The sequence below is a fragment of the Narcine bancroftii genome, chromosome 9 (assembly GCF_036971445.1).
Source record: "Narcine bancroftii isolate sNarBan1 chromosome 9, sNarBan1.hap1, whole genome shotgun sequence".
In the NCBI taxonomy this organism is placed as follows: domain Eukaryota; kingdom Metazoa; phylum Chordata; class Chondrichthyes; order Torpediniformes; family Narcinidae; genus Narcine; species Narcine bancroftii.
Genome location: NC_091477.1, coordinates 27871526 through 27892365, shown reverse-complemented (window position 1 = coordinate 27892365; position 20840 = coordinate 27871526). Strand labels below are relative to the sequence as shown.

At 38.0% G+C, this 20840-nt stretch overlaps 1 protein-coding gene across 1 annotated transcript in view; it reads right to left on the bottom strand.

The window, feature by feature from the left end:
• Positions 1-881: 881 nt before the first annotated feature.
• pfdn1 (prefoldin subunit 1) overlaps positions 882-20840 on the bottom strand; it is a 79898-nt gene continuing 59939 nt past the window's right edge. The window contains exon 4 of the mRNA XM_069898599.1: positions 882-1633. Coding sequence (XP_069754700.1) covers positions 1550-1633 — 84 coding nt within the window. The 3' untranslated portion in view covers positions 882-1549. The remainder of the gene's footprint in view (positions 1634-20840) is intronic.

Here is a 20840-nt window from a genome sequence, read left to right as displayed (position 1 = left end):
TTATGGATTAAAGTACAATATGTTGAAAATAGTGATAACTTGTACATTATAACTACCAATGAATCAAGTAACAAAAAACATGTTTGTGATTGAAATGTAGGATTATTTCCATCTTGGAATGGTGATCTTAAGTTTTCAATAATTCATGACTACTCATGCATCAAATCTTGAATAAACTTCTGTGAGGGAATTTTCAGTTTCTGATGGTCACCAATGGATGGGCAACTTGCATATCACAATTTGCAGACACACCAATGTAAATGTCACATAATTGTTGATTAACAGAGCTATTTTCCAGGCATCGAGTTCAGATGTATACATAACATATCTAAAGTTGAGGTTTTATACCAGAGTCAATTTAAATCTAAAATAAAAAAATTATGGATTAAAGTACAATATGTTGAAAATAGTGATAACTTGTACGTTATAACTACCAATGAATCAAGTAACAAAAAACATGTTTGTGATTGAAATGTAGGATTATTTCCATCTTGGAATGGTGATCTTAAGTTTTCAATAATTCATGACTACTCATGCATCAAATCTTGAATAAACTTCTGTGAGGGAATTTTCAGTTTCTGATGGTCACCAATGGATGGGCAACTTGCATATCACAATTTGCAGACACACCAATGTAAATCAGTGTCAAGTGGACCAACAATCCCTTTCAAATATTTATCTGAACATGCTACAATCTCTTCCTAATTTTCTGGAAATAATTGACTCAGCAGTTCTGTGGGACAGCACTATTTTTTGTGAACACAGAGCACATGTTTGAAGCTTGGCCTATTCTGAGAACACCTAATCATTCACACAATTGTCAGCAAGTACCAGTGTTTTTATTCCCAACTTCACTGTCTTCATGAGAATATTGTGGCAAATTTACAAAAAGCACGTAATTGGAGGCTTTATTATTGTCTTTTCAGATTCTTCACATCATGTGGTACAAATAAAGAGACTGTTTCAAAGCAAAACATTTGATATTCACAAATACATATTTATATAATTTTACATTCCATGCCAGATGAAGAGAACACTGGTGTTTAATAAACCAGTCTCAAGCTTGTTTTACCTCATATTATCAGTTACAGAGAAATGAGAAAAATGGCTTCTAAACCACACCGGGTGCCAAAAGTTCATTGTTAAAATTATTGTGTTAAAGTAAAATGGGACTGCTTATATTTACCATATAAACAGATGGGTTTTTTTTTGTTTTGTGGAACAAAATGCTCCTATAAGCAGATGCTCTTTGTACAGGTAAGATGTACCCTTTCAGATACTATTATGTTAATGTTTATTTCGGTTGGATTCCAGCAGATTACTGGTTATGAGCCAGGTCATCATTTACACTACTTTAATCTGGTAGCAAAATCCAACTCAAAACAAAATTGGATCTACAATTATGCCATGAGAGAAGGGTCAATGACTTCAAGTTAACACTATGAGCTAGATTATGGGTACCAGTCTCCTGTTTTCTAACCTAAATGAACACCAATATAAAAATGGCTTCTATTTAATTGTGAAAACCAGCTCCTAGTTGCAAACATAGTTATTGTCCTCTTCTGGCCATTAACATCTCTCTGATATTGTCTTCTGCATCTTTCACACTACGTTCCAAATAAGACTTTCGTTGCTGTCAAAAGAGAAAAGATAGAATATATGTGGAATTAGTCAGTTATCAAGATATTCATCATTAGCTTTTCTCAAGACATCAAAATACTTGCTGAATCTATTTTTTTTTTAAATTCCACACAACAACCATTAACAAATTAAATCACCAAAAATAAACCCTTTGAACTGTACTCCTGTGTGTATGAAGCACCAACACCTGCCAATCACATCACATCAATACAGGTGTTTCTCAGACTGCTGAAGGAAGTTCGCAACCACTGGATATGTAACATCTATTTTATCATCAGGGTCTTCTTTAAAATAGATAATAGTGATAATGAGTGAATATGAATTCTGTTCATGTAAATTAATCATGGTTCAGTAAATGGACACTGACGAAATAACCTTGTCACATACAGAACCTTTCTGATCATGGTTAACTTTCAAGTTCCAGAACAGAAAAGTACAAAACATGTTTTCAGTGTTTCTCTAATTTTCCAGAAATGACAGCCAGAATATTATCAATATTCTTGTGTACGGTTATATTTTTCTTTGTAAATGTATACTTACTCTTTTATCTTGTTAATTCATGTCATATTTCCCATGCTATTCCATGATAGCTAAAAAACCTATTTTTAAAATAAAATACTCCATCATCTCGATTGTCATGTTATACTGCACACCCAAATCCTGTTTTGTTCACTTAATTCCCAATGCTGGAAATTATCTCATCCAAAATTCCAGAAATAGATTTATTGTTAGAACCTACCTAAATTCAAGGATAAGATTTCGAAATACTGCTGCCAAGTCAGTAGGCATATTAATTTCAAGGGAGTGAATAACAGCTTAATGAGTTTATCGTCACAGAAGTACAATGTACAGAAGTATTTAAATTTCTGCAGCCATACAGGTACTTCTATAAAACAATTATTATAGTATACATTGATAGTATATCTGTCAGAGTTTGAGAAAAATGAATCACAAAAGCAAAAAGAAACTGTCACCAGAGCACAACCACCAAAATAGCTCACTATAAATGACTTTCAGAATTGTTTATTTCATCAAGAAAGCAATAGCTATTTTCAAATGTAGTCCAGTACTGAATATGGTTGCTTGATAGAAAATGTGTTTTTTCCAAAAGAGCTTCATCAGATGGAAAAAAAATACGACCATGCATTTCAATTGGATTTTGTTTAAGTCTCCTCCCAGGAATAATCACAGGAATCCCCAACAGTGTCCCAAACAACATCAAATTCACAAAACCACCATCATCTGAGCAACAATGACAACTCTGCTTCAGAACTGCTCCTCTACCTTTTTAACTTGCAAACAAAGACTCCGCTATCAAGTGAATTCGAAGACCATATCTAGGATTTGGAGTAGACAACGCCCACTCAAGTGCACAGTGCTATTGAATAAAATCTCTCAGCTGATCTGAGTTCTAGCTATATGCAGTAATGTTCACCTCGTTGTTTATCAAGCTAACTTCAAGTATCATTCTGTTTTCATCAGTCTTTGAGAATGGGAGTTCCAGACTCTCAATCCTCAGTAAAAAATATTACTTTATCGATATCTTAAATGTGTGACCCCTTATGCTGAAACAGTAATACCTTGTTCTAATTTTTCCCCCAAGAGAGGCACGCACTACCCAGTAATCTCACCCAGAGCCCCAGGAGAGCTACCCGGGTGCTGCAATTTGAAACTGCCTATTGTTTGAAACTGCTTATTGCACTGTCCTATGGATCATGTACATCTCACTACGATGGTCAGAGATCCCTACCAGTTATATGTGTGCCCAAGAAATGGAAGGTGACCTTCCTCAACAACTATCAGCCAGTGGCACAGATTGACCATGATGAGGTGTTTTGAGAGGTTGGTTATGGAGCGGATCAACTCCCATCTCCACAAGTACCTGGACCTACTTCAATTAACATATCGTCACAATAGGTCTACAGTGGGGTTCACAGGGGCTCAAATGTATTTTGGATAGTGATGACCATATTATAATTTGAACCTGTAAATAGTGTGTGACCAGAAAAACCACAATATTGTATTAAAGTAATTTCTTGTAAAATCTTTGTTAAAGAGGAAAAACCAACTCTCAGTGGCAGGTGCCATCTCGCTGGCCATCCACTCTGTGTTAGATCATCTGGACTACAAAAACACCTAGACTGGCTGTTGTTCATTGACCAGCTCAGCTTTCAATACTATCATATTGTCAAAGCTTATGATCAAACTAAAGGACTTTAAACTCTCTCCATCCCTCTGCAACAGGATCCTCAACCTCTTCATTGGCAGACCCCAATCTAAGTGAATCAGCAATATCACCTCCTCTTGGCTGACCAACACAAAGGCACCCTAAGGCGGCGCACTCATGACTATGTAGCGAAATTAGGGTCCAACTCAATCTAAAAATTTGCTGACAATCCCACCATTGTTAGCCAAATATTTAGAAACAATGTCAGAATACAGGATGGAGATTGAGAATCTGGTTGAGTGGAGCCATAACAACAATATAAGCTCTCAATATCACCAAATCCAAGGAGTTTATTGTGCATTTTAGGAAAGGGAGGCTGAAGAACCACGCAGCTGTCTACATTGAAGGGATGAAGGTAGAAAATGTTATTACAGCACCTTCACATTCCTGGGAATTCCATATATCAGATCTCTCCTGGAGCTAAAACATTAAGGCATACATGAAGGCGGCACATCAATGTGTATAGTTTCCAAGAAGCTCTGTTGTCAAATATTCAATCAAACTTCTACAATGCACTGTGTGAAGTATGCTGACTGGATACATCATAGCCTGATTTGGTCATTCAAGTGCCAGGGAACACAAAAGGGAGCAAACTTGGCCAGATAAATTACAGGTTCCAACCTTTCATCCACTGAAGAGATCTATGCAAGGCACTGGCTCAAGAAAGTACTCAACATCATAAAGGACCCCCCCCCCCCCCCACCAACCTAGTTACAATCTCCTCTCACTGCTACCTTCAGACAGAAGATACAAAAGCCTGAAGACCATCCAAGTTCAAGAACAGTTTCTTTCCAACTGCTAGCAGGCTTTGACTCCCCCAATCATGGATTGCTCAAACACCAGAAAAAGGACTGTCTGCATTATTGTAATGCTTTTTTTGTCTGGTAATTTTTTATTTGTAAATATTTATTAACTATCCAACTTTTGTATTTATTATCTATTTTAAATTTAATTTAAAGTGCACTCTTGTCAGTTTTTTATATATAAAGTACCAGTTCAGCTGCAACAAATAAGAATTTTGTTGCATATGTTCAGTTAAAATACTTTTTTTTTAAATGTACTGTTAATAAATGTTGAGTTATATTGAAGTATTTAGGTTTCTTTGACTATAATTTGAGTTCTGGAGCACAAAAGGGATTTGACATTTAAATAAATGGGATCCTTTTGTTACATGAATTTTCACTCAAGGAAACATTTTAAATAAATGCGACACTTTTGTAAATCAAGGATTATCTTTACATAATTCTCTGATACAAGGCCATAAGACGTAGGGACAAAAATATGTTATTCAGCCTATAGAGTCTTCCCTGCAATTCAATCATGAATTGATCTATTTTCCTACTTGGCCCCACTGCCTGTTCTTCTCCTCATAACCTTTGATGATCTGGCAAATCAAGAACCTATCAAACTCTGTCATAAATACACCCAATGACCTGGCCTCCACAACTGCCTGTGGCAACAAATTCCACAGATTTACCACTCTCGGGCTGAAGAAATTCCTACGAATTTCTGTTCTGTGGATGAATTTCAATCCTGAGTTGTGCCCTCTTGTTCTAGACTCTCCCACCATGTGAAGCCACCTTTCTACATCTACTCTATCCACACCTTTCAACATTTGAAATATTTTAATGAGATTCCGCCACATTCTCCTAAATTCCAATGAATACTGGCCAAAAGCTGTCAAATGCTCCTCATATGATAACCCTTTCATTCCCTGAATCATCTTAATGAACTTCCTTTGAACCCTCCCCAACGTCAGCACATCTTTTCTTCAATAAGAAGCCCAAAAGTGAGGTCTCACCAGTGCCTTGTAAAGCCTCATCATCACATCCCCCCTGCTCTTCTATTCTATTGCATTTGCCTTCTTCATCACCGACTTAACATTCAAGTTTACCTTTAGGCGTTTACATGTATGAGAACTCCCATGTCTCTTTGCATCTGGGTATTTTCAATTTTCTCCCCATTTAAAAAATAATCCACCCGTTTATTTTTTCCACCTAAGTGCATTAACGTACACATTCCAACATATTTCCAAGAGATTATGGGCATTATCGTAAATAGTTCAAGTTGATATACTTCTCAATACCCTGTGCATTTGGTTAAAGTGAAGGAAATTTTATTTTACACCAATGAAGAAAAGCTTTTAAATCAAAAACCTGTTCTTATGCCTTTAAATGTTGCCATGTGGTTGGATAACTTATTTGGCAATGAAATTTCTACAACTGCACTGATCTTTAATTTTTAAAATTTAGATACAGCTTTCCGGGCCACAAGCTCCACAAAAACAGCAATTACACTACAAACTCCTTACATTTTTGGAGGGCAGGAGGAAACCCACACAGACATGGGGAGAACATATATAGACAGTGCCAGATTCTAACCTGGATCGTTTGCGCTGTAATATTATTTCATTTTTGATCTACATTAGAACTCATTTCGTTTATCTTTGTCCAAAGGCAAATACTGCTGCCAGCTTGAAATTAGAAAACCCAATCAAGGGCAATATAACTTGCAGCATTTTTCTGACACTTTCAATTTCCATGCAATATTCCCACCCAAATCCTTAGTGTTGCAATTTAAGTGACTCGTGATCAAATCAGACATTAAGATGTTAGCCAAATTTACAATCTTTGGAATTTAGTTTCCACAGACACCTCAAAACATCCAGTTCTCATGCATTGCATCTTGATAATTCACAAGAAGTCACTACTTCATCCGTTTTATCTTGACACGTTAAAACGGAAGAAGTGGCTTCCATGTTTTGCAATCTAATGACTGATCAACAAGACTATACAACTTCCTTTGCTCTCCTGGTAAAATAACTCTAGTTGCGACACTACCAGCTGCCTATGTGATTAAATGAGAGCTAATCATACAGTCATCCTTTATACCAGGGATTTACCATGATTTTTAAAATAAAAATAAATTAAACCTTCAGCCTGCAATATAGTACTTCTTGAGTTCCATCTAAGTCAAGGTCAGACTTCAGTTGCATTATTGCATCCTATACTATAATCTAGAATACATCTAGAATATTTGTAGAGATTAAATAAATTTAAACCATGCAGATCAACGTTCATTTCCAAAATCTTTAGCACAAAACTGGGAGAAAAAAAGCAAATAAGCCACCTCACCCTACTACCTTTTCACAGCCAACTCAGTTTCCACAATTGGTTAAAATTTTTAATGCTTACTCATTTTTATAATTTAGAGATATGGCACAGTAACAGGCATTCTAGCCCATGAGTCCGCGCCACCTAAATACACCCATGTAACCAATTAACTTACCAACCCCCAAGACATCTTTGGAAAGCGGGAGGAAACCTGAACACCCAGAGGAAACCAACACAGACGTGGGGAGAACATACAAACTCCAGCAGATTTAAACCCTGGTTGCTGACAATGCAATATTATTGTACTAATTGCTAATGCCAACTAGAACCACTTAAAATTTAGAAATAAGTTGGAAAAACTCAAAATATTTCAACATGAGTCATGACTAAGTACAGGAGACATGCCAGAAGGCAGGTGGGTGGCAAATGTTGTGCCTCAATTCAAGAAAGGCTGCAGGGAAAAAACTGGGAACTACAAAGCCAGTGAGTCTAACATCTGTGATTGAAAGTTACTAGAGAGAATTGTAAGGGAGAAGATATACATGCCCTTGGATGGACAAGAACTGATTAGGGAATAGTAACTGGAAGGTCATGCCTCACAAATCAAATTGAGATTTTTGAAGATGTGACCATAAAGGTTGACGATGGCAGACCTGTAGGCGTTGTATTTGTGGATTTCAGCAAGGCATTTGATAAGGTAGGCTGTTCTGGAAATGTCAGACAGGATGAAATCCAAGGTGAGATAGCAGAATGAATCAAAAAAATTGCTTCATGAAAGAACGCAGAGGGTGAAGGTTTTTTTCAGAATGGATATTTAGAATTGAATTGAATAGAATTGAAAATCCCATAAAGTTTGGATTCCAGCATAAACAAGTCCCGAAATTGTTGGTGACGCTACCCTAGCAATATCTTGCTTGCAATACATACTCTGCATGTAATCCAGCAGGAGAGTACAAACCTGCTGAATAAACCTGCTGAATTTCCCAACACTTCACTATATAGATGGGTTCTGCCACAGAGTGTTCATGGTAAAACTTGGCATCAACTTCAATCATCCAGGAAAATGTTTTATTCATTACGTTAGAAGGGAAATAAGAACAGGGTGAGTAATAACCTAGTCATGTTATGACTAAAATCCTCAACTCTAAGCGGTAGTTACAATTGACAGGATGTGATACATCATCCAGAAAATGAATATATGAATGGGTTCAGCCTTTGCCACAAATTACTCATCTCTTTAGGTAATGTGATTAAAAGTCATCAAGTTATCCATAAATGGGATACCTGCAAATATTGTGAATTTTACTACTGGGGTTAGAGCAGCAGTTCTCGACCTTTATTTTCCCCGCACACATACCACCTTAAGTTATCTCTTATGAACCGCAAAGAGCCGATGGCATGGGTGCTCTGTAGTTAAGGGTTATTTAAAACTACTGGATTAGAGTAATCCAAGGTTGTTCATGATATAGTCGGGGTCTATTTGTTCAGCAAAGATTTATATAATTTAATCACTTCTCATTATCAGAAATTGTGTCTCTCTTTAATAAAATGCTACCTTTCCCCAAAACTCCTGAATTTGCTGACTCATTGAGATACCTGTGATTCTATTATGAGAGTCTTTTGGCACCTCATCCAAGCAACCAATTTCACACATGCCAAAGCAATCAGTAAAGCCAAGCTACCAGTTGATCTCTGTGCAATGGCTTGGCTTGGCTTCGCGGACGAAGATTTATAGTGATGAGTATATCCAAACATCTGTAGACCAAGTATGGGAATTATAATTCCATAGGTGGCCTCTATACAAGGTTGAGAGTGTGTGGGTGCACATATTGGTCAAGTTTATGTTCCTGATTGGGGATGGAGTTGAACAGTGTCAGTTAACATGCTTGATACAATCTGCAGACTTCTACATGAAGACAAATGGAGCATATGCAGGAAAGATGGTGATAACAAACTTCCCACATTCTCATATTTTGACACATTTTGCTAACGTGCAATGTGAATGGGCTGAGTTCACACAAGTTTCTATTTTCCCTTTAACCACTTATTACAAAAATATCAATTTTTTTGGCATTTTACCATGCAGTGAAACAGTTGTTAAAAAGTAATACAATAATCTTTGGTTTTTAGTGTCCATTCTAAATTTAGGAGTATTCTTTCATTACAGACTATCCACAACCACATATTTTCAGGCGAATGCTAATGCAACATATTGACTCCTTACAAACTAAGAAAACCTGAGAACTAGCTGAAAATAAAATACATTTTAGCTGTCAGTTTCAATGGTGTCAGGATTTTCTTATTTTGAAAGTAGTTTCTAATCAAAGAGGAACATGTCAACAACTTTCAACTATCATCAATTCAATAATCAAAACACTTCAAAAAAATTTCCAAAATTTCTAATGTACAGAAAGTAGGGATTATTAGAAAACAGAATTAATCTAATCCCAGATGAGGACAATTATAAAAATGTGACTCATGGGTTAACAACCTGATTTATTGCACACCAAATCCCAATCCAGCCAAAGTGAATATCTCTTGTCAGATGACAGCAAGAAATCTTTATGAAATTAGCTAAAGTAAGCTCAATTTGCAGTCAGAGAAATTGAGAGAAGGGGATGGAGTCTTTGCAGGGAACAGGGTACGAGGACTTGTCGTCCAGGTAGTTGTGGGAGTTAGAGGGTTTGTAATAAATGTCAGTGGAGAGTAGATTTCTCTGTCTCTGCCGCATCTGCTCCCAAGATGAGGTCTTCCAGTCCAGAGTTTCTGAAATGTCTGCCTTCTTTCATACACATGGCTTCCCCTCCACCACTATTAACTCGGCCCTCACCCACATCTCCTCCATTCCCCACTCATCTGCCCTGGCCACCTCTACCCCTAGAAACAATAAATACAGAATCTCCTTCATCCTCGCCTATCACCCCACCAGCCTCCACATCCAAAACATTATCCGCCGGAATTTCAGGTACTTACTACAGGACCCCACCACCAGGCACATTTTTCCTTCTCCTTCCCTCTCAGCCTTCCATAGGGACCGCACTCTCTGTGACTCCCTTGTGCACTCTTCCTCCCCACCCCTCACCCCCTCCCCCCCCCCCATCGGCACTACCACTGTGGTTGTAGGAGGTTTAATACCTGCACCCACACCTCCTCCCTCACCACAGTTCGAGGTCCCAAACTGACCTTTCAGGTGAAGCAACACTTCACCTGTATCTCCAAAGAAGTCATTTATTGTATCTGGTGCACCCTCTGTGGTCTTCTCTACATCAGAGAGACCGGTCGTAGATTAGGAGATCACTTCGCCCAGCACCTCCTCTCCGTCCGCAACAAAAGCGACCTCCCGTAGCCAACCATTTTAATTCTGAGTCACACTCTCAAGCTCACATGTCTGTCCATGGCTTTTCACACTACCCCACCCTGACCACCTGCAGACTGGAGGGACAAAACCTAAATTTCCTCCAACCCAGGGCATGAACATTGAGTTCACTGCATTCCAGTAATCAGCCTGCCTCCCCCCTCCCCCCCCACTTAACTAATTATTCGTTCCTACTTCCTTTCTCTCTCCACCTACCTAGACTCCTCCCCTCTTCCTGCTGTTCTTCCACTCTCCACCTAATATCTGCCCCCTCATCACCCCCCCTCCCGTTCAGATATTTCTCATGTTCCCCCACACCTTGATGAAGGGCTCAAGCCCGAAACGTTGGTGATGTATCTTTACCTTTGCTACATAAAGGCAATGTTTATCTGCTGAGTTTCTCCAGCATTTATGTGTTTTTTCACTATTCCACTAACAATCTCATTCCAAAAAGCTACAGAATGACTAGTGTAGGAACACTGCCTTCCTGAATCGAAAATGAGGCATATTATTGAAGGGAGAGGGAAGAGAGTACAGACAATACTTCTTTTTAAACTCTGCAGCGACATTCATCTTTCCCAGGAGTAGGCAGCACTACTGCCTTACAGCTTCAACTCTGCAGATTCGATCATGACCTTCAGCACTGACAGTGCAGAGCCTGCACATTCCCCTGTGAATGCATGGGTTTCCCCTTGTTTTCTCTTGCTTCTCAAAAATAGGGAAGCTTGTACACATTAGAGCAGAAAAAAGGAATTCAACTCTGACCTGCTATTTAATCACGTAGATTAATTGGCCACCATAAATTTCCCCTCAGTGTGCGGATTAGCAGTAGGATGTATTATAGGGTTGTAAAGAGAATAAATTTCAGAGGAAATTAACATACGAATGAGATTGTTTTGTGAATTGGAATAAACTTGATGGGCCAAAAGGCCTTCCTCTCTATCATGAGGAAATTTAAGGAGTGTTCTGTACTGTGCAAAATTAACAGCATTTCATTCTCAATATGAACAACCTCCAGTATTTTATGATTAGCATCGAACTCTCTTTTGATTAGAATCCAACCTCTATTATGTGATTTTCCAGGGTTTTCAAATAAAATGTGTTTCTCTTTTCCTAGTTCCTTCACTCAGTTCGAATGCATAATAAAAAAAATACCCACGTTATACAAAATCTTTAAGAATATAATCATAGTAAGGCCAAAAAAAAGTGGCTACATGAAATCAGGAATTTTTTTCAAAAAGGTCCTTCACTTTCCCAAGATCTTATTTGGTTTCAATGCCTCCAGTCAAACTAACACAACTCATCAACATTTTTTAATTGGATCAAAGCCAGCCATAAATGTGTGCAACTGATTTCTGAGAGCAAGTCTAAAATAAATGCCAAAGGATCGGGGATCAAATTTCAATTAAAGATGGAGACAATTCAACTTCCACTGGTTGAGTAATATTCCACTGGGGGGAAAAATTATACAAGCATCTCAAAAAGAAGCATGTGGTTTGCAGTTTGGAAAAAAAATTGAAAGAATTCTGCTTCAGCTACATTCATATGGTACTGACCTGTGGTTACTGACACACTGTCTAGCCTCAGGAAGAAGTGAAATGAAGGTCAGACCAAGATCAGACTATTACATCCTCTACACTCATAAAGCTCTTCCACTGGAATTTTTTTACCTCACCCACTTAAACCACCTACTTTATTGATAATTCAACCAGTTCCTTAATCAACACAAATTATCCAGGCTGAGACAGCTACGGCACTCAAAATGTTAATATTGTTAGGAATACTGCAAAATCTGACAATATGAAAATCTGAGCAAAAAAATTGCCTTGAAATTTGTAACATAAATAGAAATTGCTACAAGCTCTCAGCTGGTTAAGCTACATGAATGGAAATCTAAAGTGGACAGATAACTTTATGGATCCACAGGAACTGAGGGACGTTTAAAAAATATTCCGTGGCAGGGTGCAGGAATCATCTTTCTATGCTACATTTTAACCCTTTCCTGTCTTCTAACATCTCATTAAAGTAAGTCAAGGTGTCAATTAATTGAGCAGTATAGTTGTTCTTCAACAAAAGAATACTTAGTAGGGATTCAGAACAATCCTATTCAAACCCAATTAGGTGGTACTTTACCTGTACTATATATATCAAAATAGTCCTCTTGGCTTAACATTATGAAGAAATTTTTAGCACTGTGTTTCATCTTGTACATGTAGGACAGAACTACAATCCTTTGTTTATCACTGTAACAATGTATGGTTTTCTGCTATTGGTGCTACAGATATTATTTGCAATTCAAAATCTGCAACAAACATGGCCAATTTGCAATCTGAGGTGACCACATGCATTTTCCTTCTTAACCCAATATTCTGACCATAAAATGACTGCATTTTTTTAGTTATTGTCATAATATAAATAATAGTAAGGGATTTCTATTGACTATATCCGCATAAGCAAATTAATTCACAGAGAAGCACAGCAAAATACAGTACAAGAAGGAAATCATAAAGTAGAAAAGTAATTCTGTATCACTCTATGAAGTTATTGGATCCCTATATTGGGTGTTTAGCTCTTTCTGAAATAACCCCATAATATAACTGCAATATGGAAATTCTTCTTGGCTTGGCTTCGCGGACAAAGATTTATGGAGGGGGTAAATGTCCACGTCAGCTGCAGGCTCGTTTGTGGCTGACAAGTCCGATGCGGGACAGGCAGACACGGTTGCAGCGGTTGCAGGGGAAAATTGGTTGGTTGGGGTTGGGTGTTGGGTTTTTCCTCCTTTGTCTTTTGTCAGTGAGGTGGGCTCTGCAGTCTTCTTGAAAGGAGGTTGCTGCCCGCCGAACTGTGAGGCGCCAAGATGCACGGTTTGAGGCAAAATCAGCCCACTGGCGGTGGTCAATGTAGCAGGCACCAAGAGATTTCTTTAGGCAGTCCTTGTACCTTTTCTTTGGTGCACCTCTGTCACGGTGGCCAGTGGAGAGCTCGCCATATAACACGATCTTGGGAAGGCGATGGTCCTCCATTCTGGAGACGTGACCCACCCAGCGCAGCTGGATCTTCAGCAGCGTGGATTGTAATTTAAACAACCTTACAAAAATCAATGAATTTCTAACAAAAATGAATAGCCACTGGTAGTCCAATTTATCCAAACCAAGAAAAAACATTTAATTATTTTGATTTCAAGTGTTTTCATTGTCAGTTTTCAGTCTAACTTTATCAGACTGAAACATTGTTGCACAAAGTCCTCCTAAACCAGGGGTGTCAAACTCAAATTCACAGAGGGCCAAAATTAAAAACTTGGACTAAGTCGTGGGCCAAACTAAATATTTATTGAAAATTTTCAACAACATCTGCATGTTTTCACTTCTTTCAACATATGTAATGTTAAACTTTTTCTTATTAAAATGAATGTTTAATAATAGTTTTGGTTAAACTCTTTCCAGAAGAAGCATTAACAAATGAGAAATAAAATATTCAATAAATAATATTTCTCTATAGCCTTTAAGCTCCTTTTAAATGTATTTATTTTCACAAGCCAACAAGTCAAAAAACTAACAACTTGCTTCAATGAAAATCCAACCTTTCAACTATGAACAGTCCAAAGTTAACCAAAGAAAATATTAATCCAAGCTTAGCTTGCTACATTGTGATTTACTCTGATGCACCTGGGTCTAAGCCAGATACTTGGCATCTCTTCTTAGATGCAAGTTCATCAAACTGTGGGGTCAGAGTTTGCCTCCCACCTGTCTTGAAAGGTCCTGTTTTCTGTCTTTCGTTTGGCCATTTTCCGTAAGGGGTTTATTACATGTGAGTTGGGCGACAGGTCGTAGATGCTAATGACAGTAAAGAGAGGAGGTGGGGGCGATTAGCGGGCTGACGGGCCGGCGCCAACGCATTTGCAAAGCATTCTGGGATTTGTAGTATTAGCTGTGCATGCACTATACTGGCGCGGCGGCCAGCGGGCCAGCTCTAATACATATTTGATATGATCTTGCGGGCCAAATATAATTATATCACGGGCCAAATTTGGCCCGCGGGCCTGAGTTTGACATGTGTGTCCTAAACGCTTGCCCAAGTCATTGCTCCACTCAAGTCATTTCCAGCATCACACACTTGCGCAGGATTTCCAACACAGACTGAACCACCGAGCGGGTAGAATTTCTGGCTGAAGTCGATTAGGGTAGATTTGACCTTGCCACTCTCAAACTGGAATAAAGCTGCTCATGCTTTAACTGACGTTTAAAGGAAGTTAAGTGCAATTGAAGAAGGTACAAAAGTGGCAAACTTTGGAAGTCCCGACCTCATCCTGCACCAACTTATTGCAGAATTGGGGACAGAGTATGCTTCTCATCAGGTTTGTGGCTTGGAACACTCCAAATTACAAATTTCACTCATGGGAAGTCAGCACTCCATTTATGAAGAGAGCCTTTCTGATGTTTTCACTGGTGATTTCGTCAGACTTGCATGTTATTCATGAAGCCTGATTGCAATACTGGCATGAGAAACCCTGATGGGGATAAGACGTGCAGCAACCACACAGCTCATGTGGTTACATCCACAGCAATGAAACAAAGATGTAAAATCATAGACCATGACAATTTATTCTATCTCCAAAGATTACTTGGATTCAGCCCTAAACTCTTCAAATAAATTAAAGGCAGCATTCTACATTTGCTCCATATAATAGACCATATTTTTCCAAATTTTAATCAGATTCTGACTGATGAGAAGGGTAAATGTATACTGAATGTAACGTCTTTTTATTATTATCCCATATCTTTCCCTTCCCCATCTCAAATCTTGCATGCCAGAAAGTTTCTAACTGTGGATCAGAACTTATTGTTAGTGAGGTTATCATACAGAATAATATTGTAAAATAAAAGTACAAATTTTCAACAAACCTTAAGTCTATAAGAAATGTTCTATGAGTATTTTCCTATTTAAATCTTGAGAAATAAACCATCTGTTTTACCAATTGTAAATGGACAAATGGCTAACATTACTTTAGCAACATTAACTGTTTTGTTTTAAACTCTCAGAAGAAAACCATATGTTTCATCCCAAGGTTTATGTGACATTGGGGTTAGCTCACTGATCAAACTCCTAAAATAGACCATGGAAATCATTCTTCACTTGTTCACTGCAATAACACAAAATAAAATACAATTAATCTCAGTAGAATACAAGCAGCAGACATATCATTGGAAATATGGAACAATTCATTTTCAAAACATTTATGTTTCAAAATCAGGATATTTATCATAGTTTATTCAATCAGACACAGCAGCACCATAAATATTTTATTTAAAATGGTACTCCTGATGAACTTCCATGCAGGTTTTATCCAGGATTTCTTTAAAAAGATTCTTAAAGATTATACTTCACTGACTCAATCCACTAAGAAATCCAGTGAGTCAGTAATAACTTTTTTCCACAAGTTGCAGCATGAAAGTCACACAAGATATTTTTTCAGTCAGGGGTGGAGAATTCCTGGTCTCACCTCTAACAAAGATAGGAACAGCAAAGCAATTACCATACTTCATGCAACATAAAAATGCCAGGAGTTATCAGATGGAAAACATGTTATTTAAAAGATCAAATCTTATTGTGCAATTGTCTGAAAATTATGAAAGCTTGTGACCACATCATCAATAGGAAGGAGAATGAATGGATCCTCACTGCATTTACTACTCAGCTGCCTGCTTCAAGGATAGAACCAGGGTCGCTTTAAATTGACTAGTTGTACACAAAATCTGAGAAACTGTGCCAATTGTAAAGCTTTAATTGCTGCGATAACACCCCCCCCCCCCCGCCCCACCATTTATTCATATTGACAAATGAATATACAGTGTAAGAGCACACCCCTCAAATTTCTAAGCAATGGTGGCCAACATATAAAAATACAACATATTTAAAACAAGTTCAACTAAAAGACTGCACCAACCTTTCCCCTGATAAAACAACAGAGGAATGTCTCGGCATACTCTGCTTTTTCAAGTATTCTGATGTCACTCTGTCCTGTATGCGTGGCATGTTAATAAGTTCTCAGTTTCAGGAGGAGTTAATCATACATGACACAAAAGTTATATGATACAGCAAGAATATGCGCATGGCAATTAGTAACTGCTTACATTGTAAAATGTAATACACCACAAAATATTGACCAATGCAGTCAATATTTATTATTCTCTCAACAATCCCACCAAAAATGCTTATTTGGGCCCCATGTGTAATGAATTTGGGCAGTCTCAATCCAGTAGTGTCACTTCCATAGTACAAGCCTGTCCTCAAGCAGGAAACCTCAGAGAAATCAATAGGATTCCTGGTGTGTGAAAGGAAGAAGTGGGTGTTATGTCTGATAAACATGTGTGTTGGTGTGGTAAAGTATATGGCTGCTTTCATGGCTGTTTCTAGATCACTCTCTTTGGATGTACATTCATTCTAACAAGTCTTTATTGGTTTCTTGCCTCCAAATAACTACTTGTATAATGGAGGCTATTTTAATTTTCAGTTATACATTTTATACTTGACCAAAAGATGCAGTGACTGGATTTAAAATAACTTATACAGTTTCAATTGTTGACTGGAGAAATATAAGAACTGCAAACGCTGGGACCTTGAGGAAACAATGAGCAACTGGAGGGACTCAGCAGGTCAGGCAGTATCCATGGAGAGAAATGGACAGACAATATTTTGGGTTGGGATCGTTTCTCAAGAGTAAAGAGTCAGCTAATAAAAGGAAAGTAACTGTGCTGTGCCCTAAAAGGCTGAAGAAACTCAGCAGGTCAGGCAGTATCCATGGAGAGAAATGGATAGTCAATATTTTGGTTTGGGATCATTTCTCAAGAGTAAAGAGTCAGCTAATAACAGGAAAGTAACTGTGCTGTGCCCTAAAAGGCTGAAGAAACTCAGCAGGTCAGGCAGTATCCATAGAAAGGCAAAGGCAATTGACATTTCAGGCCTGAGCCCTTCTTCAGCAGTGCCAAAAATCAGACGGACACCTGAATGAAAAGGTGGGGGGAAGAGGAGGACCACAGGCTCAAAGATAATAGGTAACATTTGGACATAGGTTGGAGGTTAGAAGAGAAAGAAGCTGAGATGATACGAAGAGAGGGCGACAAGTTAAGAAAGAAAGCTCTTCTATAGAAGCAGGGGTTGAGAAGATAGAGGAAGGGAGGTAGAGGATAAGGGAAGAGAAAAACCGGGAGGAGTTAACAGAACTTGGAAGCCAAAACTTATTTTATCCTCCCACTTGTATCCACCTCTTATCTAATAGCCTGTGTTCCTCTCCCTTCTCCAATCAGCTTCCCCTGTGCCCCATTTATATATTCAGATGTCTGTCTGATTTTCACAACTCCTGAAGAAGGGTTCAGACCTGAAATGTCAACGGCCTTTTGCTTTCTATGGATGCTACATGAACAACTGAGTTTCTCCAACACTTTTTTTGTGTCGCACTAGACTAGACCATTGCATCTGCAGATGTTCTGGTTTACCTCCAGGAAAGAAATGGTCCTTGAATCTAAAGCCCGTGTATCTTCTTCCCAATAGAATGGTGGAGAAAAGAGTGTGGCAATATTAGCAGCTGTCCCATGGCAGCACGAGGTATAGATAGAGCCGATGGAGGGGAAGTTGATTTGGAGATGGCCTTAGCTATATTCATAATTGTCTACAGTTTCTTGTGGTCTTGGGTAAAGCAATTCAGTAAGAGACATTGTGGACATGCAGAATTCATGGGGGAGAAATCCAAAGCAAAGTGGGCAGAATGGATCAAGCTTATTTATGACAGTGTTCAGCAGTATTGTGGTCAGTCAATACTGTCTGACCATTGTAAAGGAGCATTATATTTTAATAAGCAGTTTGGAGTTGGTAAATTTGAATTAATGGGGAATTAATCTAAAATAAGTTTGGGATGAAAGAATGTCACCATCAAGAGAAAAGAGTAAATTGAAACCCATTGTAATAACTTATGAAGACAGGTTAATCATAATTTCATCTCACCACACAAGCTATTAATCTCGCTGGGAAGGGCCAATCACAGGTACAAGAGTTTGCACATTTATTAGATTTGTGCCAAGGAATACAGACAAATTGAAAAGGCATAATCTGAACCATTGAGTGAATTAATAGACTGACTGAAGAAGACAGGATATACTGTAAATAGGAAGATGGCAAGAAATCATTATAACCAACTGCAAAAGTGAAAGTGATTTTGTCTCAACACACAGCAATAGGTAATACTTATTCCGTTGCAACTGTCAAAATGATCAAACTGAATTATATTAATTATGCAACATACAATTCCTAAAAGCCTCTCCTGAATACTTGCATTTAAACTGCAGTATTTCTAGAACCAAATTCCAGTGCGACTTGCCTTGGTAACAAAGAATAATAGGGGGTGATCAAAAATCATCCTGAAATTTCATGTTCAAACTAGATAGTTTGCAAGAGGAATGACAAGGACCATTATAACTGACTTACTTTGGAAGAAAAACATGACCTGTAGATTTATAGATTATGTGTTTAAAGAAATAATAAATGAACCACATCAATTTGAAATGATAAACAAATGAACTGTTGTTTTGGCAAATAATCTAATCATATTTACACCATTTTCTATTGGAGATTCCTCTGCACTGCTTCAAGACAAACTGATTCGCAACTATTTTGAAAGAGAAACAACTTCAGGAATGCAGATGTTGCTTCTCTCAATCATAAAATTTGTGTTTAGTATTACCACATCTCTCGTTGAGTGATAAGGATATTATGATTTAGCATATAGGTGGTAACTATTTATAAAACTATTCAAATCATTTCCCTGGTCGGAAAGTGCAGAATAAACATAAAAATTCTGATACAAATACAGGTATAAGAAATCTTGTGTGCTTTAATTAACAAAGCAGAAATAGAATGGGAAATTTCCAAGGTGAGATCATGTCATCACTTGAGGAGAACACCGACAACAGCACGCTCACAGCCTCACTCCCATAGTATCCAGAAGGATCCCTGATATGCCAAGCATATTAATTCCCCATTAATTCAAATTTACCAACTCCAAACTGCTTATTAAAATATAATGCTCCTTTACAATGGTCGGACAGTATTGACTGACCACAATACTGCTGAACAATGTCATAAATAGCCAAGCTATTCATAAATACTGAAGAATTTTTGGTACACATGATATTCATTGAAATGTCTGAGTTGTGTAATCACCTAACTAACTAACTAACTAATTAATTAATTAATTAATTAATAATTTGATTAATTGATTCATTAGTAGGAATGATAAATTCCTGTTATTGGGCTTAATCAAAATAAAGCAAATAAATGAAACTAATTCTTAACACTAACAACTTTTGAGCATTACCATTAATGTAGCAGTCAGCATAAGGCTATTACACCGTCAGCATCCTGGACTCAAATCTGGTGCTGTTTATACTGAGTTTGTACATTCTCCCTGTGACTGTGATTTCCCTCAAACCCTCCAAAGAGGTATGGAGTTAGTAGGTTGGTCACATTGTGTATTTGGGCAGCAGAAGGGCCTGTTACCATGATGTATCTCCAAATTTTTTTTTAATTAGTTCTTCCTTCAAATAAAAACATAAACAAAATTTTCCTGCAATCCACAATCACTAGTGCCTCACTCATGGAATTATTCCTCTACAGCATGTTGAAACTCATGACAACAAGCTGGTAGGAATGATAGTCATTCACTCAGATGTTACAATCTATGGGCATTAGCCATCTAATCACTTTCATCTATTAAAATTAATAAGAGACAGTGGAGGCAAGTTGAATTTCTTTAGGCTTCAAAGTCATTCCAGGGGTGTAGGTTAATGGGGTGTAAATTGGGGAGCACGGACTTGAGGGCCAAAATGGCCTGTTACCGTGCTATATGTCTACATTTTTTTAAATTAAAAAATTAAAGGAAATAGAAGCAGTAGTGAGCCTTCTTGGCCATGGCATTGAGAACAAATTGGTCCAGAATAGATTGTTGGTGTTATTTGTATCCATCTCCACCTCACCACAAATTATACAATTTGTATCGTGTGCTCTACCCTGTTACCCAAAGGAGAAGACCAGCTCCTTCATTTTGTTGACAATGAGAGCTTGTTGTCCTGACACTGTGCAACAACATTCTCTGCCTCTTTCCTGTACACTGGCTCATCATTGCTTGAGATCACTCCTACAACAGTGGCAACATCTGTAAACTTGCAGATGGAGTTAGAGCAGACTATTGCCATGTAGTCAATGAGTCTTTTGGGGGTATTGCAAGGGGATGGCTATCCAATCTTGTGGCAGACCAGTGTAAAGGGTAACCATAGAGGAAATGTGCTTGTGCTATCTGGCTGCACCTCAACTTGGAGTTGAAACGAGTCTGACCAAGATCACAGGCTATTACACAAACCAGCATCACCTCCATTTACTCTTCCTGCTGCCTCATGGAAACAGTCATATTTAAAAAAAAACCCATTCTACTCAAGTCACATTGACATTTCGCCAT